Raw genomic sequence first — 12,473 nt, forward strand, 5'->3', positions numbered from 1 at the left:
ATTTCTTTTGCTTTTGGTGTCTACAATTTGTAGATAATGCTGTCATTACATTAGAGTAATGAAACTGTTTGGAAAGGAACTAATATTTAAGCACAATGAATAAGGTAAACATGGATTATTAAATGGGCTTAAAGAAGGTCTAATAATTACTGGTCTTTAATAGCTCCTTCTGTTACTAAAAACTTTACACATCTCTGTTTTTCTGATGTAGCATAAAAAATATATGCCTGAAAATCAAGTAGCCTGGGTTCCAGCCCTAGCTGTTATAAACTAAATAACTCATTGGACAGTCTCCGGGTATCAGTTTTCTCACTTGCCAAGTGAGTGGGTTGGGCTACTAGATTCCTTGGTTCCCTTCTTGAACAATATTCTGTGGTTTTTAAGCTTAGAAGTGTCAACACTAACCAGAAATTGTATTTTAACTAAAAAATGACTGTAATTGATATCTCAGCTTACTTAAAACTTATGTGATTATTTAGCCATTAAAAAATCTTTGAAATATTGGTTTTATGTTAGGTTTTTCATCTTTTTTTCAGGTGAGGAAATCACGGTAGAGAGTTGGATTACAACTTGGCCAAGTTGTCAACTGCTTGTTAAAATTTTACTAATTTTACAGTTATAATTTCAATTTTTAAAAATCAACATGATCTGGGGATTCTACTTGTAGCCATAAATTAACTCAAAGAGTCTTTAAGGCCATTTGGCCTATTCTTTTCATATACAGTGTGACGAATAAAATTTTTTTGGCAGGTCATGTCTGATTTTGTTGTTGTTGGGGATTCTTTAAATCCTCTATATCAAATCTTCTCTGTCTGGCTTGTATTTCATAGTCAGCAAGTTCTTTCTTAACTTTCCCGATGAATTGTAAGTCAATTTTCTATTGCTCTGTCTTCAGTGGAGATGGAAAACAGTGTCAGCCCATCCTTAAGCAAATGGCTTGTTCAGAACTTAATCTCAGCTGTGTCACATAAAGAAGCCATGGCTGGCATAGGGAGATGGCACAAGAGCCATTTTCAGGTATATGAAAGAGCAAGATTTCTCCAGAGGGTAAACTAGGAAGCTTGAATGAAAAGTTACAGGGAGGGGGACTTTGGTTCAAAGAGTGGAATTAAGTCTAGCTAGGTAGTGAACTCCCTGTTGCTGTAAGTATTCAGGTAGAGGTGAGGTAATCATAAGACTGAGATGTAACAGAAGGATGCTATAGACCTAGATGTCTTTAAGCTCCTTTCCAATACTGAGAATGTCCAATTCCATGGCTTTAAAAGTTCCCATGCCTAAATTGTTAAGTAGATCCATCACAGAATGAGAGTATTTCTGAAAGTAAGGTTTGGTGAAACATAAAAGGCTTGGAGAGCAACTTGGGAAGGTGGGGCTATAGCCCTCATAAACTAGCTATATGGCTTTTAGTAAATCACTTCACTCCTCTGGGCTTCAGTTTCTTTATTTTACAAAATGAGGCATTGGAACATTTCATCTTTAATATTCCTTTCACCTCTGATATTTAACAAGTCTCTACGTGATTTCAGTGCCTGTTACTTGATTCACGGATCTATTACTGAGAGTCAAACACAGACCCTCTGTGGAAGAGAAAAGTGATGACGAATGAAGCATATTGTTTAAATCCTCTTCAGTTGACTACATGGAATCAACAGTTGCATAAAAAGCAGAAGAGGGATTATACATCATGGACAGGTACCTGGTTGGGGCCGTTGTTCATTATTCTTACTCATTGTTTGTGCTCCCGCAAGGGGGGGACCTGTGGCAAGAGAAAAAGAAATATGGTAAGTGGGGCCACTACCCATGAGAGGAGAGAAACATCTTGTCAAACACCCTCCAGAAGGAAGATAAATTTGCTTTCTCATTCATTCATTCATTCACTCATTCTTTACTCACTAATTTATTCATTTTATTTTATAAATATTTCTCTAGAACCTACTATGTGTTGGCACTATTCTTGGTGCTAGAGATCACAATGAACCAGCAGCTCCTGGTAGAACTTACATATTAATGGGGCAGACAGTGATAATAATAAACACACAGTATAGCACTTCTTATGGTATTGGGGCTATGGATTTCATTTTTTAAATAGGAAGTTTAGAAGGGTAATTAATGAGAAGGTGACATTTGGGCGAACATCCCCTGCTTCCTGTGTTTCCATGTTTCGTGAGTTCCTGCCATGGTATCTCTCACGGGAATGGTATCTTCCATTCTTGTCATCGCTTCTCCATTTCAGATGTTCATTGTTTCTTGCACAGGCCTGGTCTGACTGTATCTTCACCACTCTTCTCTCTTCCTACTGACCCATTATATGTTATGTAGCTGGTTTAGCCATCTCACTCCACCATCCAACAACCTTAGTGACTCCTCATTAACTAAAAAATTAAGATCTGTCTATATAGTGTCCCTCGTGCCCCCTTCCTTACCTTTCCAGACTTCTTTCCCTTCAAGCATCCTAAATTCTAGAAACTGGAGTCCTCGCTGACTGTCAGACATGTGGACCTTGATGTCTTTTCCTGGCCCCCACTTCTAGAAGGGTCTGTTCTCCTCATCTCTGCAAGTCCTAATCCTGCCTCTCCTCGAGAGCCAACTCGAATGCTACCAGGTCCACAGGGCCTCCTCAGTACCACCCGGATGAAGAGTGATTTGTGTGCATGATCCCTCTCCCCTGCTGGTCCATGCCTGTTTCATCTTTGTAAACCCCAGAGTGCCCAGTGCTGGGCACATAGTAAACAAGTAATTAACACATATATTGAAAGGGATCTTGGTTATTGCTGGAATATTAATTTGTAATCTTAACCTCTTTCTGGAAAGAATTCCCTTCGCCATCCATTCGTGTGCTTGGTATTTTACTTCCTGGAGATAGCAAGATTGACACATTCTGGTTCAGGAGTTTGAATCTTCTCTTTCCTTCCTCTCTTAATGGGAGATTTTGGGTCAGACATCAACTCAATTTGATGTCTCAGACTCCTTCCATCTCCTCATAAGGTTATCCTCCATCTTAGCCTTTCATGAATTAGGGATAGTGATGTTGGAATGACCAAGCCTCCACAGTTTCAGGAGCAAGGTTATAGAGAGTCATTTTCATCATTTAAACGACAGAATCCAAATCCAGTGACCTTCTACTCACACAGAGCTTTGTCCAGAGAAACCTGACTTCAATAATTCCAAAACCAAAGGCAACGCAACAAAACTCAAAATGTCGAACGAAAATCCCACACCTTCTTTCAAAGAGTGGGTATCACTGATGGGCCCTGAATTGGCAGTTAATTTTGATGTTTACTCAAAAAAAACAGGAAAATAAATCCTCATTCCTATCCTTTTTTAACCCATGACCCTGTTTTCTACCCCGTCCTTGGAAAAATGTTTTCCTCCCAAAGGCAGAGTGGCGTTTACTTACTTTTGTTGAGGCCAGAATTCATGTTATTGCCCCATCCTCCTCTCCTGACTGAGTCGTAAGAAGGATCTAATGAAAAACAACAAATTGTATATCAGCACCTCCTGCTTTTCACAAAGGCTGCACGAAGATGACCTTTCAGTAACCAGGAGAAATGAAAGTTAATGCAACATTAGCTCTTAAGCATCACTAAATTCCAGAAGTGTGCTCTTTCCCTGGGGCAAGGGTGGAGTGAGTGGAAGGAACACGGACACTCTGATTCGGAACCTAAGTAACCAACCGGAAGAATCTTGAATTTGAAGTCTGAGGATCGGGTCAAGTTCTGTCCTTGGCATTATTTGTTGTGAGACCTTGGATGAATCATAAGACAACCTACTTTAATATAAAAATAAAAATTTACATGATTTATCTACCTTATAGAGTCGTGCTAATGTTTTGAACTGAATGTTTATGTTCCCCCAAATTCATATGTTTATATCTAATCTCCAACCCGATGGTATCAGGAGGCGTGGTCTTTGAGAGGTAATTGGGTCATGAGGGTGGAGCCCTGAGGGATGGTATTAGTGACCTCAGAAGAAGAGGTCGTAGAGCCAGCTTTCCCTTTTCCTGCCATGTGAAGACACAGCAGGAAGTCAGCTGTCTGCAGTCCAGAAGAGGGACCTTACCAGAATCCGACCATGACTTCCAACCTCCAGACATGTGGAAAATAAATTTCTGTTGTTTATAAGCCACTCGAATCAATGGTGTTTTATTAAAACAGTTCCAGTGGACTAAGAGGTAATGACCAAATGAGACAACATATGTGAAGTTGTCTACATATATAAACTAATGCAAATTTGGAAAGAAAAAAAAAATGTCTATAGCAGCTCTGAAGAGATGGGCAGATTCGAGACTCCGTGGGAAGAAAGCTCAGGCCCATGATGTTTCAGGTGGCCGACTCCAGCCCCTTTCTTCAGCACACTGATGTTGTGGGTGATACCTCGGAGGTGTGAGCACATTCTGGGCTCTCCCAGGCCTCTCATGCTTTTCAATTGAGAGTGGAGAAGGTTAGGACTGAGGATCAGTAAGAAGGAAAAAGGCCAGGGGCTTGAAAAAAAATGAGGGGGTAGACAGATGCCTCCTGCCTGGACATGACTAGAACCTTGCTTCAAAATTGCCATGGAATCTATTCCATTGAACCCAAACATTTGTGATCCCAACCTCTTTCTTGAAAAAAATTCACATGCCTCCATAATCATGTTCAGAAATGGCTTCCCTAACTGGCTAGAAACTTCCCATTTTCCTTTCTCGTGGTGTGAGTCCCGTTGAGACACTGAGCAGAAATAGCAGAAGAGCTTAAGGATACAGAATTATGACTTTCAAAGCCTTTCCATGAACAACAAAGAAACCATGAAAACCATCCGAACAAATGGAGCACAAACCTCATCAAACAACAGCCTGACAGGGTGAAACACAAACCATCCCCTCCACCCCTTCTGAGCCTCTCAAACAAATTAGAATAAGAACTGCAAAGATGGATGGGCTCATCTGATTGTTCTCATTGTTTCTGGCGAAGAAGAAGCAAAAGACAGGGACAATTTTCTTGTGGAAAAATCCACGTGCGGATGCACATTCCTCCTGGCTCTGGAAAAGCCAGTGCAGTTTTTAAATTACAGTTTTTAGCAACTGGCATGAAAAGCAAAACAGAAAGTGAGGGTGGTGGGGATGGGGGAGGAAGAGCAGGGAAGGGGACATAAGGAAAACAAAGATCAACTCATTTAAGTCGTCTGTTTTTATTTTTATTTGACTTTTTTCCCCCCACAATTCTTCCTGCAAATAGATTATTCTGCTTGCTTAAAAACAACATAAAACAAAAACAAAAACCCGACTTGTTTACAAGCTTGGAATGAGGTTGAAGGCTCTCATGGGCATTTTCTGGGCTGTCATGCAGGGGTCTGCAGTGTGTAAAATGCTGGTATAAGTCAAAGGAAAGGCGAAATTCTTCAAAGTTTGTTATGTGGTGGGGGGATGCTGGTTAGGTATCCAATAATTTATTTCAGAGTGACTTCTGCAATGTATTATGTGCTTGGCCATTGAGCCATTGAGTCGACCTGAAGTAATATGAAATGCATTCCCTGTCCTTGCATTTAAATATGAGAAGATAACTAAGATTGTGAGGAAATATAGATAATGGACTAAAAAGTGGTGGAAACATTAAGGCTGCTGAAGGTTAAGGAGGGAGAGGGGAGTATAACTGGGGCCATATGACCCGGGTAAGACCTTCTTTGAGAGAAGAGAGTGAATAATGCAGACAGGAACAAGGAAGAAGTGGGTGGTGAGATGTGAAAGTGATGTCTAGGGGATAACCATGGGGGAACTGCATGACTGAAGTAGAGGGGCGGGTAGGGAAAGGGGGCTAGAAGAGAGGGCCAAGGTCATGTTCAAGGTCATGTTCAAGGCCATGTAATGGCAGCTCGGCAAGCTTAACGACCTTGGGTTACAGCCAGTGGAAGCTCAGAGATGTTTTGGGCATGCAGCAATGCTGTGAAAGCAGGGTGTGGTGAAGAATGAAGCTTGTGGTGGTGTGTAGAATGGGTTGGAGCGCCTGGAGGAGGTGAATCAAGCAGGAACAGAACAGAAAGTGGAATAGAAGGTGACATAGTCATGCAAAAAGAAAAAAACAAATCGCTAAGTTCCAGGAATTGGTGTGTGTTATTTGAAGTCCTGACTTGCCTTCTGACTTGCTGTAATGTTAAAATCTCTGTCTCATAGTTTTCTAATCAATATTTCTACTTAATCATTTGTTTATTGAAGGCTTCCATTCTATATGAAAGCTATGTTATATGCATTCAGAACCATCTCTTTTAGCCCAAACTATGGCTATGGCTATCATTACCATTGACTTCTTATCAACTTTTCCACCTATTCTTTCATTCTAGCTCCAGAGACTGAGCAGATGTGCAAAAGTTACAGAATGCATGGATGAATTCCCTGTAACCAACAGAGGGTGGTTGATGGCTGCCGTTGTCTGTAACTCTAAGTTTGAAGTTGATGCCTTATCAGGAAGTGTTCAGCAGCCTCCATTTGGGCAGCGATGCCTTGGGACCTGCAAAGCTGTTAGGACATGATTCTCCCACAGGCCTACCTAGAGGTTGGGGGTGGGGAGCCTAACTGAGAGGATGATTGTGGTCCCAACCAGCCCCTAAGTCCTCTAGTAGGAGAAAAGGAAGCAATAGAGATAGAGAAGCTAGTAGCAATCCGTCTGAATTGTGTCCTCAAGATGAAGTTAAGAGAGACGTTAATAGCGAAGGGCCATGCCGGAGGCTGGTGTCTTTAGCCAACAGTTAAGGAGCAGTGTGTGGAATCTGAGCAACAAAGACCACAAGTCTCACTCCCATTGCTTTTTCATCTCCACCTATTTGCATGGAAAGTCCTGCCACTGGCACTTGTATCCACGAAGGACAAACCAAGTCCATTACTGAGGAATTTTACAAAAGCACTCTGTGGGCACTGGGGTTTCGTGGGGACATCCACTAAATGTAAGATTTAAATAAAACCAGTATTTCTGAAGTCCTACTACAAAGACAAAGCATAAAGATGGACAAGGTCAAAGCCAAGAACCAAGGTCTAGCATACTGCCTTGGAGACTCAGAGAACCCAGGCAGCTTTGCAGATTAAATGAGATATCCAAGTAAATGCCTGGCACAGTGCCTAGCACCGAGTCAGCCATGGAAAATGTTAGCAATTAATACTATTATTTGCATCATATGCCTTGCCCTGAATATAGTGCCTGTTGTTTGTTTTCTGAGATCTGACTTCTGAATGTTTGGACCCAGAAACATGTTCGTCAGCCCTACCCAATACATATCAACTTCTCCCTCCCCTCCCCTCAACCTCTTTACTCTGTTCTACTTCTTATTTTACCACTGATCACTTAATCTAATCAGTAATTAATTGTTGTTTATTGTCTGCATCTCCCAGCTGAATGTCAGGTCTACAAGGGGAGGGATCTTTCTTCTGTTCTCTGATATAATCGAGCACCTAGAAGAGTATCTATCCCAGAGCAAGCACACAATAAATATTTGTTGAATGAATGAATAGACTGGGCCAATATTTTCTCCTCGCTAAACATACACGCTTCCTTTTATTGCTCACTATTTCACTAGCTGAAGAAAATTTGAGGCCTCTACCCTGATTTTTTCCTCACTAAGTGGTCTCTAGGTGACTTAAGTCTGGGTGACGAGGAGTGCAGACTGCATGAACCCTGTGTGCCCTCTAAACATAATGGACAACAGTTCACCTGTTATAAGGCAGAGGCTAAAACTTATCCTCACAGGGAAGTCAAGGACTGGCTGCCACTTACTGAAGTGGCCTGCATTTTACTTTATATGTTTTTAATGTCATTGTCGAGATGAAGCTTTTTTTTTTTCCTACTAGAAGTCATGCAAGTGAAAATTTGGCAGTGTGGTCAGCTGTAGTCCCAGACATGCAAACAAAAATATACTTATAACCAAAACAAAGCCTGGCTCAGGAAATTAACCCAGCTACTCACATTTCTGCACAAATGACATCCCTCCCTGGCCTGAGCCCTGGCTGTGTCACAGCTCCCTGACCCCTGGCTGCTGGTCAGCGTGTGGAGAGTTCTCCGGTGGGTCTGCGAAGCAACCTGAGTATGCACTGAGCTCCTCCACCTTGCCCTGAATATGGTGCCTATTATTTGTTTTCTGAGATCTGACTTCTGAAAACACAAGCTTAGGGCATGGGGTGCAAAAATGTGACTGTTAGGGACATGCAGACAAATTGACAATCTCAGAACTTTCGTGTGGTGGCAGATGGCTTCATCAGCAGAAAAGCACAGATTCTGACAAACTCACTTTTGACTTCAGTGAAGGCTGTCGCCCCCTAGCTTTATAGAGTACCAAAATGACACATCTTATTGTGATTCTTTTCCAGAGGAGTCGCCAAAAGGGGTTTGCCTGGAGTTTGTTTTCAGACAGTTCTGAGATCAATTTTTGCCAAAGCAGACAGAGACCAGAGCCTTGTTGTGAAGAATCTGGGTACTGCCAGGCATTGTGGAGGATTCTGTCTCATGTATATAATGGCCTGAATAGTATCTCTATTATGTGATGCTCAGTGTGGCCGAATTTGACACTAAATGGCCTCTTAGATTCCAGGAGAGCCTCCCTGGGTAGAGAAATATGAGCATGGAGATTTTTTTTCTGAAAAGTTTCTGCTGGAAGGAGAAAACTTTTTCTGGAGATGACCTCCTCGTAGACATCCCAGTGTTAACTCAGTTTCTGTGTGAAGCTTTTAAACAGTCTTGGAAATATGGCCAGATGTCTCAGGCAAGACATTTCTTTCTGCTCTGACGCGTACAGTTCCCTGTCTGAAGGCCTAGTGTCCCAGGCAACACGTAGCTCTCCGCTTTGTCATGACCTCACCCAGAGGCCAACGATGCAGTGACACCAGCACACAAGAGCCTTTCTCTTCATTCGCTATGACATAGGGCCACACTCTCAATTACTTGATGGAAAAAGATGTATTTTCCCTGAAACTTCTCATCGAATTTCTGGTTGCTGCTGAGTAGGCTGGCAGCATCTAATCCTGTTTATCGTTGGAAAACTCAGCTTCTAAACGCAGACCTTTCAGCTTAGGAGTGGGCAAGGCTGCTCGTGCTCAGAGCAGCAGTTTCTCTTAGCTCCAGACCACTTCTTGAAAGAGCGAGGATGACATGGGAGAAAAGCTCTAATAAAGGGACTTTGAAACCCAGAGCCCCGAACTTCCTAAGAAAGAGCCAAGCCCAGTAGGAGGGAGAGACGTCACTCAGACTCTCACAAGGAAGGACTACGTGTGGCGCAGCACCCTTGTTGTTGGCAGAGGATTGGGCTACATGATCCCCTCAAATCCCTTTTCTCTCTGTGGTCCTGGCTTCTACTGGCTCAGTCTTTGAGGAGGAGCCTACAGGCCACCAATCCAACTCAGGCTGCTCTCCTCTGGGCTCACTTCCATGCTGCCTTTGACACTGCGCCCCACCTGTGAAAGGCTGCTCTGCTTCTAGAAACTTCCCAACCTACAACTCAGAACCAGCTTCTTGTTTGCCACTGTCTCCACCCTAACCTTTGCCAGAGACCTCACCAGATATCTGACCTGCTGGCCTGGCTTCCCACTTCAAAAACAGTGCACCTGGCACATACTGATGAACAGTTATGCAAGGTGTAGGGTTCCTTCGTGGGCCTTGAGGTTACTTTGGGGGTTATAACATGGTATTTGGAATCCGGTTGCCCTGGATTCAGATCCCAGCTCTGCCATTTACTCTGCTGAGTGATCTTGGTCAAAAGGTTACTCTATATTTTGAACCTCAGGTTCTGCTTCTCTAAAATGGATTAATTACAAATGCTTTATAGGGTTGCCATGAGGATTAAACAAGCATTTCATAAATGGCAATTTAAAAATATACACAATATACATGTAGTCTTCTAATCTTGCTCATACCTCTAAAAATTTTATCTTGATGAACTGAGGTTAAAAAGCTCATTAAGGAAGGCCTTGGGAAGGAAGAGAAGCCATACGGGAGAGAGGATAATTCCACTCCTGTGCCAGATCAGTGATTCTCAAATTGAAATACAGGGTGGCTCTCTTTTAAAAGAAGAAATGGATTATTCTGAACCCCAGTTTGAGGAACACTGTCCTAAAAGATAGTGAGGGGTGGGGGCTACGGACTGTCCGCTGGTACGTTAGGCGTAAGGGTTATCCAGAACCCTTCTTGTTCCCCCGACTGTCAGCTCCCCCAAGTCCCTGCCCAGCTAGCCCTGGAGCTCAGAACTGGGTCTTCACCTCATTTCAACCTGTTCTGTGGGGGCAGCCCAGCCTTCGCCTCAGCGGCGTCTTATTTTCCAAAGGGCAACAGAGGATCCAGGCTTCCATTGAGACCTCAGGAGGGGGGAAATATCTAGGGAAGACTTGCTTCAAACTTGGAACTCATAGAAAAAAACATCCTGGATCAGATTTCCTTTGCTCAAGGATCTTGTCCTGGAATCCAACAGCGCCTCGGCTCAGTACTGGCCCTGCTGTGTGGAGTATAATGGAGGTACTGTTTAAGATAATATAAGTGCAAAGGGAAAAAAGACATATGAGAAAAATGCTTGAAAAAATGGATGGTTATTAAGTCTGAAAAGTTTGGAGAGGCAAGTGGCACATTCGCCAGGCACAGCCCCGCCACAGTCATGCAAAGCTTCCTGCCGAGCCCGGACCTCTCTTTTATTTTGTTTCTCCTATGCGCTCAGTGTCTAAGTGACATAGAAGTCTAAATGACCTCTTTATTTTGATAAAGCCTCAAAGTGGGATTTCTGAGCCAGCCTTATGTGGAAAAGCGATTCATACTGACTAGATTAACTGGATGTTTGCCAAAACTCCCCTCCATGTTGGGCCATGTAGACACAACTAAATTGCATACTTTTGGGTCAGATCTGCCGGGTAGGGAAAAGAAAACCTAGCAATTCAGTTAGGTGACAGGACTTGAGGATAAATGAGAGGTGGTCTGTGTTCAACCCTCTCCGCTCTGCTGTGAGCCCTGGTCTGAACCTCTTCCACTGACATTTCAAAGTGAGGTCACTGCTCTGTGTTTCTGGCAATAGAAGATGCAATCTTGTGTCCCAATCTTGTGCACAATTAAGCTTTTGCATCATTTTCTTCCAAAGTTCTGCAGGTCAAAGGCCACTTGTGAGAGTCTCCTGTTTATTGCTCTTGTCCTGTTTAGTCTTCCCATGTGTTTCTTTGTGTACTCATCACCCTTGCTTGGTGATGATCTTTTGGCAGAGAGGGACTGTGTCTTTATCACTTTTGTTTCCCTCTCCTACCCCGGGGTTCTTCCTCTCCCCCAACTTGCTGGACCTAATCAATATCTCATATCCCGCAACACATTCATTCACTTAACAAAATTGTGTTAAATATCTACTATTGTGCCAGACACGGTTTTCTGTGCTACAAATACAGTGCTGCCCCCTTATCCATGGTTTCACTTTCTGCAGTTTCAGTTGCCCACAGTTAACCACAGTCCAAAAATATCAAATGGAAAAAAAACAATTCATAAATTTTAAATTGTGTGCCATTCTGCGTAGCATGATGAAATCTCGCATTGTCCTGCTCTGTCCAGGCCAGGACATGACTCATCCCTGTGTCCAGCATCTCGACGCTGCAGATGCCCCCTGCCCCTCAGTCACTTAGTCGCCCTCTGAGTTATCAGATCAACTGTCCTGGTATCGCACCACTTGCGTTGAAGTCATCCTTATCTTACTTGGTAACGGCCCCAGACCGCAGGAGCAGTGATGCTGGAAATTTGAAATATGCCAATGAGAAGCTATAAAGTGCTTCCTTTAAGTGAAAAGGTGAAAGTTCTCAATTTAATAAGAAAGAGAAAAATTGTGTGGTGGGGTCACTAAGATCTACATTAAGAACAAATACTCAATCCATGAAATTGTGAAAAAGGAAGATGAAATTCTTGCTAGATTTGCTGTCCCATCTCAAACTACAAAAGTTATAGTCACAGTGTGTGATAAGTGCATAGTTAAGATGGAAGAAGCATCAGATTCTGGGTGGAAGACGGGAACAGAAAACATGTTCTGACTGACAACAACGTGTTGCTCCAGAAAGCACTGAGCCTATATGAAAACTTCAGCAAGGGATCCCTTGAAAGGAGTGACACCATGCCATTGGTTAAAATAAGATATTGAGAGAGAAAGGGACCATATTTATATAACTTTTATTACAGCATATTGTTATAATTGTTCTATTTTTTTATTACTGCTGTTAATCTCTTACTGTTCTTAATTCATAAATTAAACTTTATCATAGGTATTCATGTATGTATGTGTGTATAAGAAAGAAATGTAGTATAAATAGGGTTCATTACTTTTGGGGGTTGCAGGTGTCCACTGGGGTCTCAGATGTATGCTCTGTGGATAAGGAGAGACTACTGTACAGTGATGTCTAGACAAACATCTTTGCTCAGTGGAACTTACATTCAAACAAACAGTAAACTACATTGTAGATTACAAGGTGATGAATGCTTTGGAGAAAAATAAAACACGGGAAGGGGAGTAAG

The 12,473-nt window shown here is 42.5% G+C and overlaps 1 protein-coding gene across 1 annotated transcript in view; it reads right to left on the reverse strand.

Annotated features, from left to right (window-relative positions):
* FLI1 (Fli-1 proto-oncogene, ETS transcription factor) overlaps positions 1 to 12,473 on the reverse strand; it is a 63,462-nt gene that overhangs the window by 3,472 nt on the left and 47,517 nt on the right. The window contains exons 6-7 of the mRNA XM_011380929.2: positions 3,398 to 3,463; positions 1,697 to 1,756 (exon numbers count right to left, since the gene is read on the reverse strand). Coding sequence (XP_011379231.2) covers positions 1,697 to 1,756; positions 3,398 to 3,463 — 126 coding nt within the window. The remainder of the gene's footprint in view (positions 1 to 1,696; positions 1,757 to 3,397; positions 3,464 to 12,473) is intronic.

The sequence above is a fragment of the Pteropus vampyrus genome, unplaced genomic scaffold (genome assembly GCF_000151845.1).
Source record: "Pteropus vampyrus isolate Shadow unplaced genomic scaffold, Pvam_2.0 Scaffold416, whole genome shotgun sequence".
NCBI lineage: Eukaryota > Metazoa > Chordata > Mammalia > Chiroptera > Pteropodidae > Pteropus > Pteropus vampyrus.